A 21226-nucleotide genomic window follows, 5' to 3' on the forward strand; every position below is an offset into this window, starting at 1 on the left:
CTAACGGGTCACAAAACTTGGTCAAAGAAGGACACGTTTCTCGAAATTCTGTAAAAAGATATGGATAAGCCTGTGCTATGACGTTTTTACAAGGTATCAGTGACAAGTCTCGGCTATAACCAAGATGATGTCATGCCGATGATGGGGCTATACAACTTCAAGGAACAAGGATATTTCATTCGTTCGGAAATATCTATGGCGAAGGTAGCTTTCATTTTCCGCGTCGTTTTCTAGCTACTTGGATTCCTTTACATCGATCAAGGAGGTGAGCAAACGCGACTGAAGTGACAAATGTTTATATTATATAAACCTAGAGTTTATACAAAATCAAGGATTTTTTACGGAGCCACTGCCTTTCTAAAGTAAGTATAGAAGTTTTTTTAAGCGCGCGAATTTACTCTGATCAACTTGAATGCTCTTTGATCCTGTTTTGTACGAGCTTGGAAACATAACAATGTACCAGCTATTATTAACCTCGTTGTGATTGTTCTGTGATCGTGATTATTATTGTAATTGTGCTTATTCTGATTGTGGAAGGTCAGCAGTCGACATGAAGTCGACAAATCATGATGACAATGATGAAAACGATGGTGGTGATTTTGACGAAGAACAGGCTCTTCACCCTCGCGCTGCTTCGGTGGAAAAACTTGTGGACTTCTGCGCTGAAGAATTCGGTAAAAGCTGTAGTCATTTTCCTATTTATGTAAGGTCTAAGTTTATTATTGTTTGCACATTTTGTTGTTTACTCTTCACAGCTGAATGTGTACGGACTATCACGGCATTGTTAAGCTTTTGGCGTCCGAAGGAGCCATTGTTTTCAGTGTTTTCAATACATTGAATCATTCCTTGCATGATAACACCTGGTCCAATACTTTGAAAATTACATTGAGTCGCCAGCCCACCTTATATCATTCCAATAATAACCCTCTTTTTGCATTGCAACATTTTTAGGTTTGACCGTGTGGCTTACATGTGATTAAATTCAGGAAAAACATAATTTTTTGTTGTTTTTGAAACGTTCTAGAAAAATATTGCCTGGGTGACTAGTTGTGTGCTCAGTTATTTTTAGTGTAGAGATATTGCCAGTCTGGTCAATATGCATGAGACTGCTTATATTAATTGGCAGGGGTCTTATTCAAAATATTTATATTTTTTCACCTGACGCATGCTCTTCATTGCTGTTTAAAATTAGTTTGAATTTCTTCCTGTGTTCTTTCCTGTTAAGAGAGAAAGGATTTTATGAGCGTGGGGAATTGAAAATATAAGCAGATACACTCACCCACACTTTGATCTAAGTTATTTAGAAAAAGTCATGCAATCTATGTGATATTATTATAATTTCCACTGTTATGTCATTTCACCAAATAAGGTCAAAAGAACATGCAAAATATGAGACAGCTTTATTTTATTTCAGTTTTATTTTTTTTTTTTGTCATTAATCTTGTACATCGTTACAAGATAAATAAATATTAAAATATAAAAGATAACTAAATAATAAAAGAGAGAGAAACATATGGCGAGGATGCCCATAGAGAAACCATTACTTGGGGCTTATACAAGCTACAGGCACCTCAAAAAGAAAATGCAACTTTGAAATCAGGATTTTAGGCATAATTAATATCAATTGTAATACACTGTGGTGTCCGGGTTTGACCGGTTTACAACAGAGCGAGTACGAATGGAATTGTATTAAAGACATTTCACTGGCTTTCTGCATTGTTTATGTCATTTGCATGTGCCATATACTGACGGACAGATAATGCCGGGTGTATTTCAGCACTCTGACCAGAACAGAGAAGCCAGAATAGCAAAATCTTTTTATAGTGGAATAATAAATCTCTTATTAAATGGTTTTTAATACATATAATTCGCATGGATACTTTGCTCATTGCTCGTAAAAATATTAATATCCCACGTATTATACGTAAAACCATCGAATAAGATATATCTCTTTGATTATTTTTTTTTCTGATATGCAATTCAGACATTGAATTTCTATTGTTTAGTACACTGTATGCAAAATTATGTCAAGCTGAATCCATAGATTAATAAATAAGAGTAAAAATGAATTCAATTGCCTCATGTAACCCACTGACTGCTGATAAGTCAGCTAGTCCCCAGTCGTCTCCCTTGTCTTTGAGGAGAAGCACGTGGAAACATGATGCTTAAGGGGGAGGGGGGAAGCATGAGGGGTGGTGAGAAGGAGGAAAGGGGCCAGGCAGCTGGTAGATCCCATTTTCAAAATGGCAGAGGAAATTTTGGCAGACAATGGAAAAATTTAAATTTGGAAAATAGGCCATTTCCTTGTTCTTAATCAAGTAAAAAGCTACCCTTTCCTTGTGCTACTTGTTGAGTGGAGGTCAAAAAGAAAAAAAAAGTAAAAAAAACGTGTTGTGTGGCTTTTCCATTAGCAGGTTGAGGTATGTAGCTGTCGATTGATAAATATTGTAGTTCGCATATTTTCAACGTCTTTGAGTAATGTTTTAAGTAATGTAATGCATGCACAAAATTGTGACAATTTGAATGTTTTAGGTAGTATGCATTTGTGTCAGAATAGAACTCACTAGATCAACATGCATTTGAGACTTTTTTTTGAATGTAGATCTTACCAAACAATTATTGTTCTGTATACCAGCTAGTTATAATTAAATTATAAATGGAAATTTGATGGAACAAAACACTAAAACCACAGAAGACAACTTTTTGAGTCATGATCTGCCAGTCATCTGTCTTCCTCACTATTCTCCTTACGTACCCATCAGCCGTTGCACTAAAAGATTATCTAGAGATAATTGGCTCTAGTCGACGTTGAATTCTACTCTGGACAAACCAACCTTCAGTAGCAAATCCATTATCATAATGGTCTTTGTACTATTAATATTAACATCATCACGAATACCATAAAAAGATGATATGAATAGATTGGGCCAGAGATTCACATGATTAATCTTGAAAATTCCCCCTCCTCTTTTTTTTTTTTTTTTTTGAAGGAAAAGGTGTCCTTCCTGGTCATGGATGCTTTTGATTGCATATTCCCCCATTCCGTGACATTAAGGTGGAATTTTTTCAGCATGAACAAAGGCCATTGACAGGCCATGGTAGATAAATCACAAAACTTAAAGAAAAAGAGCCTTTCGAAGTCTGTATGTTTGGTACAAAAACAATTAAAATTTAGGCTGTCCGCAGACATGCCCCAAACAAAACTGTACATGTCAAAATAATTACCTTACTTTGGAAGTAGGTGCCATTGTCACAAAAATTGTCATTGATGGCTTGGCTGTAGGTTATTAAGATAATTGGTCAAAGAAAGCATCCATGGCTTAACATTGCTATCTAGGGGAAAAAATGTAGGAGTCTGTTAGTTTTTTTCCTTTTTTTAGTCTGTGAGTTGACTGAATTCAGCTATCCAATTCTAATTGCAATTTTTGAAATGCTAGTTTTCAGGGAAATATTAGTCCAATCACCCAGAGAAAAACTAATGTTCAAGCCTAACTTTTTATTTTGCTGTTGACAGGGTTGATTTGACTGTAGCCAAAATATAATTTCCCTGCTAACTTGTCATGTTCTTCATTTAGTTTGTTTTAATGTACAGGATGAAGCCGGGGGCAGTGCACAACATGTACCCTTTCTTTACATGTGTAATACTGAATTAAAAAAACATTCCAGGCTCGCAAACAAAAGTTCATAAGTTAGTTTATTTTCATGCCCATAAAGGAAAATTCTAAGACCCACTGTCAAAACTTTACAACAGCTACTCAGAAACGATACTGCCACTTATCCAGCAAAAGGAAATAAAATAAGTTAGGGAAAAGATTGCAGATAGGAGTTTAAAGGCTCTTTGTAGGAGGGCATGTTTGCCTTTTTGGTTTTGTTGTGTTTGGTTGGGTGATACGGTGTATCAAAATATTCACATGAGTTTTTTTTTTTTTTTTTTTGTAACAGGTGAAAATGTGCAAAATTCAACCACAGAGCCATTTCTTTCAAATTGTGTGTTCATGGCACACAAATGGTTTCTTTCCTCAGAGGAACTTTTCAAAAAGTTTATGCAAAGGTATCCTTGAAAACTGAATACTATTAAATACAAGTCGTGTATCTTACACTGTCTAAAGTACATGTGCCACCATCCCTGGATCTTTGTAGGACAGCTTTTGACTGTCACTAACTTTAAACATGTCTTGTTATTAATTAAAGATTAAAGAAGTTTTTAAATATAACTTTAGTTCACTGGATTCCCTTGCTGATGAAATAAAGCATGCCAACAGCAAGTGAATTCAGTGTACAAAGTGAAGTTTTTAAAAACTTCTAAAATTAGTTCTTTCCTGGACAGTTGAATTTGTTGGATACTTTGTCTGACACTTTATATTTGAACTCACTTAACTTCTTCAAGATATTCTGATTTTTCTGCCCTAATAAATGCTGAACACAGAAGAAAATGTAAGGCTAGCATTTGTTCAGCCGTTGGGTAAGTATCTAAACTAAATAAATATTTTCTTATATTGGGTTATTCCAGAAAAAATCCACACCTCCCCGACGGATGGGATTCTGGAAATTCTCACCGGAGGGGGGGTCAAAGACTCTGGAAATCCAGGCGGGAGGGGGGGTTGAACTTAAGAAAGTCTTCTGCAGGAGTCATTTCGACCGATAGTTCACGCGATTCGAACGTTTGGTTCGGTGACACTTCAGCGCTCTCAGACCCTGAAAATAATAGAAATATTTTGTTCACATATTTCTCACCTAAAATAAATGATAATCTAAGTTCCTTCGCAGGTCCTTTTATAGCAGAAAACGCGAACAACAAGATAGTAAAGAACGAGCCATCGCAACATTGTTGCAACGAAGAGTTTGAAACGCCTGACACATTTCTACTCGTACCAGACCCAGCGCGCCACCGTTGTGTAATTTCACGTCCGCCATTGCATTCTTAGCGTGGATTCCACTGCGTCAGGCAGAAAAATTTTTTACAAGCAAGGATGCAGAGCTATTAGCTAAAGAAGATAATTCCAAAGAATTTTGGTCCAAACATTCCCTCTTCGTCGAAAATACTCGAGAGGAACTTGTAGCCATCTGTACCTCGAAAAAACTTTTGGAAACGTAAGTTTAATATTGCGAAAGCAACAGAAGGAGAAAGTTCTTGGACGGGTTCCTGCAACATACACAGTGGTAACCTCTCTGAAGTCCCATCGTCCGTAGTACAGTTGAACAAGCAGCCAGTGCGTTTTCTGCGTGCCGTTTTAAGATTCCATGGGTGTTGCCCATTGGGCACAAAGATGAACTCGTTCGCTTTTTCGCATTGTTGCTCCTTTCTTTTTTAAGCTCCACACTATAGAGTTTTTAATATTAGCAAAAGCTTTAAAATAAAAAAAAAACATCTTCTAGACGTGATTGTGCGTATTTTATATTCAAAATAAATTAAATTTAAGCCTAATATTTTTTTTCCGGAAATCCAGGCGGGAGGGGGGGTCTTTTGTTTTGGAAATCCGGACAGGAGGGGGGGTCTTGTGCTTCAGGAAATCCAGGTGAGAGGGGGGGTTAAAAAACGACCCCATCCGTCGGGGGGGTGTGGATTTTTTCTGGAATAACCCATTAAATAAACAGTAATACTTATAGCAAAAGTAAATTATGTTATTACAGGAAATTTGGTGACACTTTTAGTGAAATGAATTAGCAATTTGCCAAAAAATTGTGAAATTAAAATGCACCTGCCCAATACTAAGTGTTGCTAAATTTAATTGTCCTGAAAAGTATTAACATCATTCCAAATGTACTCTATACATACATATTGAAATACCACCGTCTGCCATTTCATGCAGTCATGCTGTTCAATGGCCAAACCCACACATCTGACATGAATAAACCTTGTAATACTTGTAGGTAATATATGCACAGCTGGTCATTAATTAAACCCAAAGTGATATTTTGTGTTAATGCAAATATCAAAAGCCACTTAACATTACATGTACTTCTCACATAATTTCCTCAAGTTCAGATTTCTTGAAACTGCAAGGTGTATTATGCATTCCTGTATACATCACTTGGTCTTTTTCATCTTCCATTCCTGTCATCTTTAGCAAGTTTTATTTGTAACAATTTTTATTAACCTCATATGACACAATACTATAAATACAATACAAGCCCTATTTACAATACTTAGCATGGTTACGACACTAACAATATACATGCTATATTTACAACTAATAATACTTACAATGCTCACAATACAATATACTTGCAATTTGTTACAATACTAATAATATTTCCCATGCTTGCAGTGGTAAAGTTGTGCAGTTTTACATGTCTTAGAAGTAATGTGCTCAAACTTAAGTAAAATGACAGGGAAGTGGGAAGTGGGGGGGATAAGTTACGAAAAATTAATAGTAATTAGATGTTCACATACATATAAAATCTCCAAGAGGTTACCAAGTTACGTTTAGTGAGCTTACCCTCAGTTGAGATCATGTAGAGATTTGGTGTCAGCAAGTCACTGAGTCAGAGATAGGCTTAAAATTTGAAATCCAATCAAATTATTGGAACAGGCCTTGCAATACTGTCATTAGATCTTGTGACTTCACCACATTCCCGCATAAATTATTATCAAGACTCCACTCAGAGTGCAATTAGCTCAACCATGGTAATTTTTCATGGCATCTCTTAATTTATGAAAATGAAATACTAGATATTACTAATAAGTACACATTGGTAATTTTTGGGAAAAAATTTCCGAGCCCCCAGCAGGAATCAAACCCACAACCTGCCAGTTACTAGTTTGGATGCTCTAACCACTGACCTATGGGTGACTCATATGGTGAGTGGGTCGCAGGCTTGGGGTTATAAGTCTCCTACTTACTGTAATTATGTATTTCATTTTGGTTCGCTAAATGTTTTAGTTTAAAACTTGAAATAACTGAGTGTGCAATCAATGAATGATATTTCTTGCCATGTTATTTTTGCAGGTTTTGGATATCGAGATACGGTTATGACTTCAAAAAAGAGGAGAAACTGGGCGCTTTGTTGAATGAATTTCGTGAAAATGTAAACAGTGAAGAGGAGAAATCAGTCATTCACCTGTCTCATGTGTAAGAACTGTTAACTGTTGTGTAGCTACATGTATGGGACCCTTATTAGAAGTTTAGAAGTTAGAAGGCAGTTATATTGAACAAATTTCCACTTATTTAAAGAAGCGTCAGTCATTTCTTCTAAGTATCTGTTGAAGTCTTAATAGTTATAGTTACATATTTTATGAATTACGAAGTCCTTGCCTCGTGGGAGATCCCCTGTTCCAGGCTTTCAGGAACAGCTAAAAGTGAATGTTAAAATAAAATGCATGGGAACCGGAGAGAGCTGAAAGGGCAGCAACTGGGGAGAAATTGGAGACAGAAAGTGATTAACAGGTTGAGAGTAGAAAGGGTTACTGTTAGTAAATCCCAATAGTAGTCACCAGTGTCTAGTTTCTCCTTGCCTCAAGTACTGTACAATGTGGCAACCTGATTAAACAGGGGGACAAAGTTTGTTTTTGGCTTCTGACTCCACCACAGATTCAGCAGGAGCGGTGAGCCCGAGGTTGAATCAAGTAATAAGGTTCTCCCAAGAGCTTTCTGTTCATTAGTTTTCACTAAGCCCTTTTTTACTATTATAGTTGTAGCTAAATTTTTACTTGTAAGCGAGATGAAAACCTTTATTAATTCTTAATTGGGGATTAGTAGTCATTGACTTTTGGACAACCACACCGAAGTCATGAGGGTTGAAGCTTGTGCACAAAAACTGTTAACAGACAACTGGTTGTCTAATGACGATTATTGGGTTATATTCTAACCCAAACACCTGTGCAAGGTGAATTATTTTATTAATCATTTTTAGAGATTCCAGATTAGCTAGTCTAGTGATCAAAGGCATTGAATGAATAGCTTACATAATACATGTTGTTTGTTACAGAGCTGCAGAAGAGCTGCGAAACCGTACTCTAAGTGCACTTACGGGTAGTGAAAAAACTACGTCAGATCCAAGGAAAAGTTCTCTGGCTTTTAAGGATATATCAGCCCTTACCATTGCAGAGCAGCTAACTTACCTGGAATACAGAATGCTTCGTAGGATACCAGTAAGCAGTTCTTTCCTAAAAGTAATAAAGAGAGTATTGTGAAGTATTTACAAGTTTGTCTAAGTCTGTCTCTGTGACATCTACATCTAATAGCGAAAGGAAATAAAACTTTTCATTTCACTTCAATATTAATTAACCAAGATTTATACTGATATAGTTGCGATCAGTGTAAAGTCCTAACCAACATTTTATACGATGGGAATTTGCAGCTCATAAAAACTAATTGAACATTCAGTAAAAACTCACAATTTAAGTAAAAAACCTTTAACAGTGGCCAAAAACCTATTGCTTTTTTCCCTATTTTGAAGTTGCCTTGCCTGGCTTTTAGAAGAAAGGCAGAAGTTTATGCATGTCACTCAATTTCCACACTTAAAACCTGGATTAAACATTAAATTGTTTTATTATAAATTAATACAGTAAGTTGTTTTAATTGCAGAGATATTTCCCATGCATTTAGTATTTGAAGATTTAATTTTAGTTGTGAAATGATTTTATACAGATTTGATTTAGCTATGAAATGATTTTATACAGAAGATAATATTATTTTGACAAAGACATTAATCAAAGTTTTGTTATTTTAACTGTAAAATGGTTTTAAATTGCATGATTACCAATATTTTAAGTTTTCAGAGTGGAAGACGTATGTTTGTACCAACAAGTTAAAGAATACAACTTACCTTGAAAGATATGTGGCATTGTTTAATGGTGTATCACGCTGGGTGCAGGGCATGATATTAAACTGTGTAACACCTGAGGAAAGAGCGTCTTGCATGGAAAAGTTTCAACAAACAGCTACAGTAAGTAACATGTGGTTTTAAAACATTTAAATGTTACTCATTAACCTCATTGCACAACTTTGTCTGTCTACACTCTGGTGTACGAAAATTTCCAAAAATGGGGTGGCCGAATGAAGCTTAAAAAATATAAATCTTGTGATTATTTTTATGTTGTCATGTTAGCATTTGAAAGAGCTGCAGAACTTCAATGGTTTGATGGCAGTGGCAGGAGGATTAACAAGTACAGCAGTGTCAAGATTGCATCAAACTCAAGAACTACTCACACAAGACTGCAAAGAGGTACTGCAGCAATGAAAAAATATCAATATATAGAGGATATTACACGGCAGTGCGAAGATATGAATTTTATTTGCAAGTGGTGGAAACAAAATTTTACGAATGGGCTCAGCTAGTAAGTAAAATCATAATACATTGTTTTTAACACAAGAAAATAAAATTCATATCTTCAAGCCACCATGTAATTTTCTTTTTATTGTATAGACAAATCTATCGCTTGCCAGTTTTCAACAACTGTTTGCATAAACAACCGTGAAAAGCAGGAAATGATGTCATCAGTATGCTCTCTAGTGAAGATATGGAAAATATGCCACTCAAGTCCCAGATGTAGTTCCATATAAATTTTACAAGTGGTGCATTTAACTTTCTAAATAATAATTAGTCATTTAGGTGTTTTATTTATTCATTTATTTTCTTATTTAATTCTCTTTCTCTTTGTTTAATGAATCATTGCTATTTTTGTGCTGTTAATTTTCTGTTCGTTTTGAGCGTGCAAACAACTGTAAATGTTACCCACCTCAAATCGCCCTTGCTAATTGTGGGTATGTAATATTGTTATTTGTCTTTTGTCATAATAAATTGTTGTTGTTGTTGTTGTTGTTAGTAAAACACTCGTGTCTATATAATAAATACAGTTTATCGAATTGTGGCATAACTAATAATTAACTTTAAAAAATTAATGCAGTGCTTTCATTTAATTTAAATTCTTTTGTTACTACTGGTGTACTGCTAAATTCAATAAAAGCTCAACACATGCTATTGCAGAAAAGTTAATTAATAGCTACACACAATTGACAGTTCACAAAAATTATGAAATTGCTCTTACAGTAAGAGAGGGAAAGTGTTGTTTTGAGGTGGACAGGAATAATTATTATTTATTTGCTAAATACATGTTGCGGTTCAAATATTTTAGGAAGTTGAAATTTTCATTATTCTTTGTCTGTAACAAACAAATAAAATAATAATCAAAGTGATTTGTAAATTCTGACCAAAACCAGATTTAAACTGCAACATTTCCAACATACACAGTCAGATTTCTTTTAGTTTGCAAGCAATATACTGGTAATGTTATGTAAATAACAAGTAAATATGTAAATAAACTTAATATGAATTTATTATTTTGTTAGTTTCTAAAGCTCTTGATGGAGTTCTTGTCTTCCAATGGAAATTACACACTCTACAGGAAAGCTTTGATTGATGCCACTGGATTCTATATCCCCATTTTGTGAGTACCCTACATGTAAATAATATTAATTGTAGAAGTTAATGTTTTGCCCAGAAGACCCTTAAAAGGGATAAACTTAGAATCTCTGTGTGTCTTAACCCTTTAACCCCTAATATCAAAGAACAAATTCTCCTAGTCCCCATACTTTTCTGATAAAAGTACTGTGGAGAAGTTATTAAAGAAGAAAGAAAGAAAGAAAATTCACCTTGGGTGATCATATCCTTAATTTTCATGACCTATGGGGTTGAATAAGCACTGATATTACAAGAGAATTTTTATGCTGATCACTGGTTAAAATGATAGCAGGTCAACGAACCTGAGTGATCTACAGGGGAGGGTACTGTAAATCATCTGAAGGAGTGAAATGATGTGCTATCAATGATACTACTGATTTCAAAGTAAAGGCATACATGTAGGAACTGTAGTTTAGTTTTCTTTTATGAAATTGCCATACAATAAAAATGTAAAGAAGTGGCACTACATGTACATCATGATCATTTTTTTTTTCATCAAACTTTAAATTCCCTGACTAGAGTCACTCTGGTGGAATTTGATAAATGCAGATATTATTTTATTAAGTTGAACACAGATACCAGATTATTTGCATATCCCTCTTCTTCAATTTTTTTTGAATAAGTTTGCCTAAAAAATACATGTTTATGGACCTTGCTAAAATCTCACTAACCCAACCCCCCCCCCCCTAAAAAAAACGGGGCAAAATTTTAAACATGCTAAAATAAGAATTAAGAATATTTTAAATGTCAAAAAATCCTTGACTCTCACACATGTCATTATACAACCAGAGTACCCTCATAGGATGCACTGTATGGCTTTTTAATACCTTGCGTTAATGCTTGATTTTTTTCTCTTTTCTCTGTTCCTGAATTGCCTGACAACAAAATTGAACAATACAGAGGTGAGTTTTTTATGTATTTAATAAATAAATAAAATCACAAATTATACAATATTTTGTTTTGCTACAATAACTAAAGTACATGTATGTTGCCCATTTCTGACTGATACCAGTATCCGATCAATAAAAATTGAATCCAATTTTTTGGATCAGTCTCAGCAACTTACATAAACAGCAAAGTTTGAAATGCAACTAAACATTTCAGCTTTTGAATGCTTGTTTTTGTGGAGTTAAAGCTCACTGGAAACTCATGAGGGGTACCATTTTTTCAAAGTAATAAAACTTTGATGGCTAAAATTTACAGCTTGTTTCCATTAAATCCAAATGTTTTAAATCAAGGTGTCCTTTTTTATAGTCTATAGCAGTAGAATTAAGATGGTGTCAATAGTAATAACAGTTAATAATAATAATAATAATAATAATAATAATAATAATTTTTTATCTATTTTATTGAATAATGAATAATAAAATAAATTTTGCAATCTACATGACTCTAAGCGTACTGCACAAGTATGGTTGCATGCAATAAAATTCAATAACATAATTGGAAATCAATTTTTGTACACTATTATATATAATAATAAACAATTTTATTCAAATCTCAGTATAAAACATTTATAAGTACATAAAGGCATGCATATAGAAAATTTAAGTAAATTATAATGTGACATGCATATGCACCTCAACTAGCTTTAGCTATTTGTGGGTAGGTATATACCTAACTTGTAACTCTCTGTTTTTAATAAAGTGTTGTTGTTGTTGTTGTAAATTTAAACTTTTTTGGATAAAAATCTGAAACCATCACAACAATTTATCAAACCCAGTGGCTTCCATTCAAAATTCATATATAATAATAATAATAATAATAATAATAATAATAATAATAATAACTTTATATATTTTTTCAGGCATTCAGCTAAAAGATCTGATCGCATTACATACTGCACTTCCCGACACAGTCAATGGAAATCTCCTTAATGTACAAAAGATGATCCGTTTGGCAAGTATCATGTCTCCACTGCTCCAGGTACAGACCACCCAGCCACCAGTCCAGCCAAATCTGGAGCTCATCAAAATGTTGCGGGTAAGACAGAACTCTCACAGGCGCTTTTGTTACTGCGCATACGTTCCACACATCTTGGGATGGTTTGAGAAACTGGGGTTTCCTATGGGTGGTGCCTACTAATACAGGGATATTTTTGTGCGGTTTATAGCTATGTGGGAACAGCAAACCTTAGTAAGGCTAATTGGTATCCAAAAAAAAAAAAAAAAACGGGAAGTAACTACTTATTTTTGAGGAGGATAATAAATCCCGTTCAAGCCTGAATTTTTTTCAAGCTTTCTTTTTGCAACTGCTAACTGGTAAGTTGTGTAAATAACTGCGAGGCTCTTTCTTCTATTTAACCTTTCACCCACATTGCAGTTCAAATATGTGTTTCATATATTCATATTCAGATAAATTTGTGATAATTTGCATGTATATTTGGAGAGGAAATCAGGGGAATAGCTATGGGACTACATGTATAATGATACTGTAGCCTGATTGCTTTCACAAATGCTCAGAAGGACAATGCATTGACAGAGAGCCGAAGCCACTGATACCAAAAATGAAATGAAACAATCTTTTTGCCGCCTGTTCAAACCCGCCAATGTTATATTTTCGCTGGTCTAATACATACATGTGCCGCTATTTCCCTGTACGTTGATTATCCTTGGTATTGATTACAATACTAATGATCATTTTAGACTATAAATGACAGAATACAATGTAGTGTATGTCTTCCTCAGGTATCACTACAGCCCAGGCTCACAGATGAAGACTTATATGAGTTATCACTTGCCAGAGAACCGAGGAGTGAGAGTTCTTCTGTAAGATATTTATACATGCAACTTTTGTTACTCAGTCTAGTTACATGTACAACAGGAGCCCATGACCCGGAGAGTACAACTCCTATATCTTTGTGTAACGGCGTTTTTACAGACCTATTTATTTTTAGATTCAGTTTCCCACAGGAGCCTTGCTAACCAGTCTCCAGCTTTGCATAATTCTCATGTGAAACGGAATTTAAATTTTCGTGGGAAATAGTATTTCCCATGTGTATCTAAAAATAGACTGATCGGTGAAAACGCCGTGATATAGGCTCATTGTAGGAGGCGAACACTCCAAGTAATGGTCTCCTGGTTGGAATCAATGTAAATAATTATTTTACAGCAAGCTTGTGTTGGCTTAATTGATCAATGAAGGTTAAGTAACGACAGTTCATCGTCTTCCTCCTTAATGCCATTTACACTGAAAAACCAAACAGCCCAATTGGAAAATTGTATAGCATACGTTATTCCATTTGGCTAGCAGCTGGGGTGGTAAGTTAACCTGTAAAATTTCTAACTGTATGGTTTGTATGATATGATGAGCACTCCAGACCACACAGTTTCGGAAAATCCAATGTTGTTTCCACCACATTAGGATCGATGCCATTGCAGTTTATTGTGTTATCAATCAATCAATCAATCTATTTATTTATACACGGTTAAAAATTCATCAGCTCGAAACAATTAAACCTACAAGACAAACTATCCATATCAAAATACATAAAAATATAAAAATCCTAATCGTAAACAATTCTAAATCCTAGGAGTAATTTTGATTTTGTTATTTTGTGATTTAGAGCTCTTCGAGTGTGGCAAGCGACCAGAGCGTAATGTTCGCTGACTGGGCGAAAGGCTTATTGGAACACACCACAAGCGATCGATTGACAACAGAGAGACATGTCTCCTCCATGGTTGAGGTGAGTTTCCTGTTTAAGCTGTAATACATAGAACTGAGTTCAGTCGCTTTATGTGTCTGGTTGTGATACTCCATGGCAGGTTACACACAGCCGTTGCAGTACTGTTTTACATGTATGTGAATCCTTTATTTGTAACGATCCAAAGGGACGAAATTCCGTGAAATAATCAACTTGACAATATAAAATTAGTCTGTTTGAAATAATGAAGTGAATACCTGAGCAAAGCATGTACACGAGAGAAGTGAGTATCTGAGGGGGTGGAGCTACACAAAAAAACAAAAAGTCTCCCACCCCGCACCCTTATGGCCCGGCCAAACGGATGCAACAAGTTGATACAACATCGTTCAACGTTGTTGAATCCAACTTGTTTCACTCGTTTGGCCACCATGTTGCACGATGATGGATGATGTTGAACAAAGTTTGATGTCCATCAAACATCGTCTTCAAAATCGTCCAACATGTATTTTGTTCTCAGATGTGAACAACACCTGAAAGTCTGTGAACAGGCTTATTTAAAATAATCCTTCCATACTCTGCCTTATTGAAGATTCCATGGGAAAAATGCTTTATGCAGAGTTATCTTTGTCCTTTTTGTTTTTTTTTTTGTTCGGTGATGTTAATACACAGTTCATGTTGTTCTGTTAAAGGCTGTATTCAGGATTTACGACACAAACAAGGATGGGTCAATATCGACGGAAGAGTTCGATGCAATTGCTACAAATTTCCCTTTCATTGATTCATTTGGAGTTCTTGATGTCAACAGGTGAGAAAAGTTTGAAGTTTATTCCTTGTAAAACGGCCTTCATTATCAACACACCTATTTTTCATCGGACAAAACTGCAAAATCTAATGGAAAAAACTTTTAATAACGGTTTAAGAAACCCCAAAAGGTATTAAAAAGAAAAGGGACAAATAGCAAATACTCTATAAATTTGGAACAAAACTGCCGAACTTTAGTTAGAAACCCCATTCGCGTTGTTTTATTGACTATGAATGAATTAAAATTAATTGTAGCAGCAATACGCAGTGTTAGCTCATACACACTTTAAGAAAACTCGACGGCAACACCAACGAAAACTTCACTTGAAAATATAAGTTCGCGTTACTTGTTCTACTTTGTGATTATTCCAGTTCGTTCAACTTGTACAATGTGGCCGAACTGCCCAGTAATAGAACAGGTTGGAACGGCTTTCAAGTTGAGACAGAAAATGAGAAATTTACAGTCGTGTGCTCACGTTTTCCACAAAACCTTGAATTTGGTCGTTTCACGTTGTTGTTTGTCTGAGTACGGCGAAGCAATACATGTACCGTAACCAGTCGATTCAAATGTTCTTACGTCATAGCCAGTCTTATATTAACGTCTTATTAATGCTGACAGTTTCGATGACTATTTGACTACGTATTTTTTTACGCGCGTGTAGTACCTTTGTTTCTAGTATTAAATTAACCGAGGAAGCGGTTTGGATTTTCTGGCTTTGAGGCATAACTGTAAACATGTACTGTACCAGCAAAATTGTGGCAGAAGTTGTGATGCAAGTAGTGTACCATCATCTTTAAGCTTCTTGCGCAGACTCAATCATTTTACAGTATTGAGCAAGCTTAATTCCCCACCCAAAGGGTTCACACCAAAAGTCTCTCAGAAATAGAAGATGCATCTTTGTGGACTCAGATTGAAATATGCTTTGTTTTTTTATTTGTTTGTTTTTGCAGTGATGGGGTAATCAGCCGGGAAGAGATGAAAAACTACTTTATGAAAGCAAACTGCCAGGAGCTAACCAAAGGCTTTTCACACAACTTTCAAGAAACCACCTACTTCACGCCAACATTTTGTGACCACTGTGCTGGGCTGGTGAGAAACGCTTCTGTTCGATTTGCTAAATGATGTCTCATAGTGTAAATTCTAGTCATTTATTCTTCTGTTCAACGTTATTTGTCCTCCTCTATCCTATTTCGGTAAAAACCTTCGGCCTCTCCAAAACAGGACAAGGCACACTCTCACAGAAAGCTTCAATTTTTTCTTTGCGTGTTCTGTCTTCTGCCGGCTTGCCATAGTTCAGTTAAATAAGTTGTCTCACCTATTTTGATAATTGTTCATTGAAGTCTTTGAAACAAGGATAAGACAGTGATAGTATGTCCCCTTGTTTGCCCTTATAAATATTATTGCATCAGTAATTCCTTGTTGTCCTAAATGTAAAACAAGTTTGGTAAATGTAAATCTATTACCTATTCAGTATTTTTTAATAAATGAGAAATTTCGTAGTTATGGATAAAGGAGTTTTAAACAAACTGTGGTGCTGCGTCGGTGGAGAGTAGAAACGAATGTTTGGTTTCTCAATAGAGTTGATAACTAAACGTAAATTGGCCATCGTAAAGAGATACGAGTGCTGACGTTTCGAGCGGATTCGCTCTTACAAAGGGCTACCGCTCGAAACGTCAAACACTCGAATCTCTTTACGGTGGCCAATTTACCTTTAGTTATCAACTCTGCTGATAAACCTATTAATCGTAGTTATGTATGCAACTAAGGGATTCGAACTTATGACCTTAGCGATACTCTGCCAACAAAGATCGAGCCAACTGGGAGCTAGTCATTTTGTGAATTTGTCATGTACCCGTAGAAGTGAAGAGGTGAAAGTGAAATATAGGAAATTCATATTCTTATGTTTTGTATTTACACAGCTGTGGGGAATCATCAAACAAGGATACAGATGTAAAGGTAACAAAAACCTTGTGCAAAGTTGTTGTTCTACCGCATTGTTAAAAATAACCGCGACTGTTATTCAAATATATATGCACTGACTCATATCGCAAAATCTTTTACTTTCCTAGACTGTCATATCAACTGCCACAAGAACTGCAAAGCTGAAATTGTAAGAGACTGCCGTAAAAAATCATCTTCACAGTTGCACGGTACGGGAAATAAACTGTTTATAATTCGTTTCCGCGTAACCGAGACACAAGTAATAGTGAATTCAAGCGCGGAGGTTCGTAGTCCGCGGGCTGTAATCGGAATTGAATGTCTTTCTATTGGTGTATTCTGACGTATTGCATCTGTAATGGAAAGCTATAGGACACAAACAGAAACAACCAACAAGGGAATAAAGAGAACATTTCACTTCCGGTTGCTGCCCGTCGGCCACAAACGTCTGTGTTTAAAGGGGCATTGTCAAGGAGATTTTGTCATAGTTTGGTTAAAACTGCGCAAATATTCGACTAAGAACCTCTTTTCTACCATTAAATTGCTCTTGCAGCGTTGGGATAAAAATATGAAGTGATTTATCCGAGGAAGAATTAACTATAATCAGATTTTGGCAATGTTTACAAAATACTCACAAGGAACTTGGAAAAATTGGCCATTTTTTCAAGTCGCAATCCATTTCCATCCTAGCCATCCGCAGCCAAAGATGAATAATACTAGTTTCTGTGTACTGGTAGGAATATTGTTAACAAAGCTGGAACATTATTTCAGTATTTCAACCATACAAATATATATTTTTTGCTATTCAAAATGACGCTAAAACAGGTGACACTACCCCTTTAAGGTCGCTAATGTTATGTAATGACTCCTTTAAAAAAAGAAATGGTATCTCGTCACATTAAACCTTTATTGAATAAGTAACTAACTAACAAAGTACCAAAATGGCAGTTATTAAATTATTTATATATTTTTTTTATCTGTCTATTTTAGTCTGTGAAGTTTGCCCATACCTGATAATGTGACGTATTTATTACGTAATTATGCAATATTAGAGAAATTTTGAATAGGGCATTTCCGAGGTACCGTGAACCTCATTATGAAAGCGAGGGTAAGTGCAAAGGTTTTCATGTGAAAATTAGTTTTGTTTGCATATGAATGAAAACTAATTTTCATAATAAAAACTTTGCACTTAGCCTCGCTTTCATAATGAGGTTCAAAGTAACTCGGAAATGATCTATTACGTTTACGGCAAACAGCGGAAATGACCACGTGACCATGTTTGCCGTATATCAGTATAATGGAGTAGTTTTGTGGTAGCATCAAAGGCCAGAGTTATTTTGCTCCATTCTCATCTATGTACTATTTTTTTCAAGAAACAAGCGCGAATCTCACTTTTTGCTGTTTGCCGTAAATGCGATTTTAAACCTCCCTAATAAATTATTTTGCGTTGTTCTTTTTATGATAGCAATTGTATTGTGCTGTTTTTTGGTTCACAGCGCTTTATAAGAATAGAGGGAGAACAAATATAGAAATAATCTAGAAATAAATGGTATTCGACAATGATCCTGCGAAATCGCGCGGAATATCGCCTGATACTTACATGTAGTCCGAGTTGGCTAAAATCAAGCGATATTCCGAAAGATTGAGCAGGATAATTGTTTTATCATTCAACATATTGATAATAAAGCACAGTGTTATAGCAGAAATGTTGCAGATGGTCCACGATTTGTTACATTCCTCAACTAAACAAACGAAGTTTCTTATATCGCAAAATGTCTGGTTTGTACAGACGACAAATATTGCGCGCACCATGACCATATTTGGACGGTGTTACAATGCGTTGAATAGCAAATAGCTTTACAATATATTTGTGCACTTTCTGCAGCTCGACAGCAATATTAAAGATATGTGCTTGATATGTATACCTGCTTTTCGTATTTGACGGTGTGTGTTTCTGTGGTAAACTGTTTCAGGCTCAGACAGATCGCTTAACAAAGCAGATATGCTGAGAACCAAATGGAAAAGCAAACGAAGAAGCCTTCTGCACAGACATCACTCTGAGGAATCGCTAAAGACTGTAAATGGCGAGGTTATTAGTATACCAGTAGAGCAATACCAAAGGCTTATTCGGGCCCAACAGGTTAGTTTATAACGCTGGGTGTAAAACAACTTACTTGCTGGCTTAAATGTGGCGTGTTGTGCAGAGAAATTATAGTAACCTTGTATGAAATGCACTTACAACATCTTAAGTCGGTATCTGTCATATTGCCGTAAATGAATTGTGCGGATGGTGCACAAAATTAAGTTGCAAATATCATTCGTACAGTAAAGGAACCTCGAGAGGTTCCGTGAGTTTGTATAACACTCACACTACATGGTTTTACAGGACGTTTTAGAGAAGTTTAAAAAGTAGTATGTATTTCTAGTGGAAGTAGTTGGTATAATTTGTTGGAACATCAAGGCATTTTATCGTGAGTGATCATTTCGCTTATTCTCAAAACCTTAATGTTTGATCAAGTGATAATATGGTAAGGAGAAATGCGATACTGATCACTGTTGGGGCTTATTATTAAAGCGAGCTCCAGTTTACAACAGAGGACGCTCACGACATTAGTGATTCTAGCTGCCCGTAAATTTTTTATATGACCTGCTCGGCGCGTCTTCCTGTAACTCAGTGCTTATTGTACTAGGGCTATGGACAGAATGCCCAAGTACTCTAACGAATAGGTTAGATAAGTGTCCCCAATTAGCAAACTGCGGTATTGTAGCAAGCAAGAATGACTGACACATTAATTATTATTATTATTATTATTATTATTATTATTATTATTATTATTATTATTATTATTATTATTATTATTATTATTATTATTATTATTATTTTAGAGCGGTTTTCCAATTGAGTGTCGTAAAATCAAAATAAATCTGGCCAATCAAAACAGACGTAAACAACACGACAAGCCAATTAGAATTCGAAGCAAATACATGTAACTGGCGCCAAGCGCTGGAAAACGCGTGTGGCCAAAAACACGATTGTTTTGGTTTGGATTCCCATTGGTTGAGAAAGCGGCGCGAGTTTTGTTAACCAATCACAGAGCGTAGTAATGCAAAACCAAAGCAAATGTGAAATTACTTTCGACACTCAATTGAAAACCGCTCTATTGTCTCTGTATTATCTCTCCTTCTTAGTTAATTCTATTATTTCTCTTTCCCTTCTTTTTGGGCACAGTGTTTTTCGTCTTTTTCATTTGTGTAAAACATAACTGACCCGCCTTGAATAGCAACAGCTGCCTGCGAGTTTCGTTATTTGTTAATACAGTCGAACCTTCCCTTGCGACCACCTCTCTTGAACGACCACTTTTCCAAAATACCAAAGCCTTCCCAGTCAAATCACTACAGCCACCTTTCGTAGGCGACCGCGACCACTTTCAGAGATCATGATAGTTTGCAATTTTCTTTTGCTGTTGTTGTTGTAGTTGCTAACTAGTGAACTTGTGTTCATAAATTGCAGTGCAACGACGCCATCTTGGCAGAGAACGCCCGTCTTCACAGCGAGCTACAAGACGCTACACGCAAGTTAGACTTGTTACAGAATCATGTGAACTCTCTGAGACAAAATACTGTTACTTTTATCTTGGAACAAATGGACACATTGAAGATGCAGAAAGATACGGAGGTATAGGACAGAGTACGGGACAAAAGGAACTTTAGACGGAGCAGAAAAGACTTTGCTGACAAGAAACACCGAACCGCAGAGAAAATCACAAATCACGTGCATTTGCGTGTCCATCTCAGCTTGATTATCTCAGAATGGAAAGAGGGCCTCTCGAAGTCTATACGTTTGTAGTCGCTAAAATACAGTTACGTTTTACGGAAACGCTGTTGCCTATGGCAAGAAAGCTATTACCATTGTCCCATTCAAAAAGGAAATATTCTTAATATTTTTGTGTAAATTTAAGACTTCTTAGACACTAGGGCTGTTTAGAGCCTTTTTGGAATCATTTTTGTCACAGGGAATAACGTCTCGATCGAAAACCGTTCCAGCCCACTCTGAAACTCAAGCCACAAATGTATCCTCGACAGTACCATGTCAAGTCGCTTAACATATCTGATATATTAACAGGCCATTTCCGAGTTGCTTTGAATCTCATTATGAAATCGAGGCTAAGTGCAGTTAGCCTCGCTTTCATAATGAGGTTTACAGCAACTCGACATTTCCACAACTGAGAAAATGTGAAAAAGAAAACGTCTGAGTGGCGAACATCTGTTGTAGTGAAGTAAAACATCAGTAGTTGTTTGTTTGAAGCATACTTTACAATACGCATAACTTAAAATATGTCCAATTGTTGCTAGAGTATTTTTTAATTGTATATAAAAAGTAATTTCACTAGCGCGCCTGACGCATGTACAAAGCATTTTGTTTATCATAACAATTAATT

General features: G+C 35.7%; 1 protein-coding gene across 4 annotated transcripts; it reads left to right on the top strand.

The window, feature by feature from the left end:
• The first annotated feature begins 25 nt into the window (after nucleotides 1-25).
• Nucleotides 26-20555, top strand: LOC146481236 (ras guanyl-releasing protein 3-like). 4 transcript variants are annotated; one of them, XM_085108909.1, is made up of 18 exons: nucleotides 26-362; nucleotides 538-674; nucleotides 3943-4051; nucleotides 4388-4462; nucleotides 6951-7073; nucleotides 7930-8092; nucleotides 8716-8889; nucleotides 9052-9168; nucleotides 10293-10390; nucleotides 12210-12387; nucleotides 13092-13172; nucleotides 13970-14089; nucleotides 14737-14852; nucleotides 15800-15938; nucleotides 16769-16805; nucleotides 16919-16999; nucleotides 18761-18927; nucleotides 20299-20555. In XM_085108909.1, exons 1-18 carry the CDS (start codon nucleotides 292-294, stop codon nucleotides 20467-20469), a joined length of 2157 nt encoding a protein of 718 aa, XP_084965035.1. In that variant the 5' UTR covers nucleotides 26-291; the 3' UTR covers nucleotides 20470-20555. The 4 variants fall into 4 exon arrangements, with proteins under 4 accessions (XP_084965035.1, XP_084965036.1, XP_084965037.1 ...); XM_085108910.1 differs by having other exon boundaries at nucleotides 26-265; XM_085108911.1 differs by having other exon boundaries at nucleotides 26-265; nucleotides 543-674.
• The last annotated feature ends 671 nt before the right edge of the window (nucleotides 20556-21226 follow it).

The sequence above is a fragment of the Pavona decussata genome, unplaced genomic scaffold, assembly GCF_977016875.1.
Source record: "Pavona decussata unplaced genomic scaffold, jaPavDecu1.1 SCAFFOLD_51, whole genome shotgun sequence".
In the NCBI taxonomy this organism is placed as follows: domain Eukaryota; kingdom Metazoa; phylum Cnidaria; class Anthozoa; order Scleractinia; family Agariciidae; genus Pavona; species Pavona decussata.

Excerpts from the sequence above, each read along its gene's own strand:
- LOC146481236 (XM_085108909.1), top strand. The coding sequence starts at position 292 with ATGTTTATATTATATAAACCTAGAGTTTATACAAAATCAAGGATTTTT. Across the intron at positions 14,090-14,736 it reads ATGTCTCCTCCATGGTTGAG|GCTGTATTCAGGATTTACGA; the intron begins GTGAGTTTCCTG and ends GTTCTGTTAAAG. Across the intron at positions 18,928-20,298 it reads GGCTTATTCGGGCCCAACAG|TGCAACGACGCCATCTTGGC; the intron begins GTTAGTTTATAA and ends CATAAATTGCAG.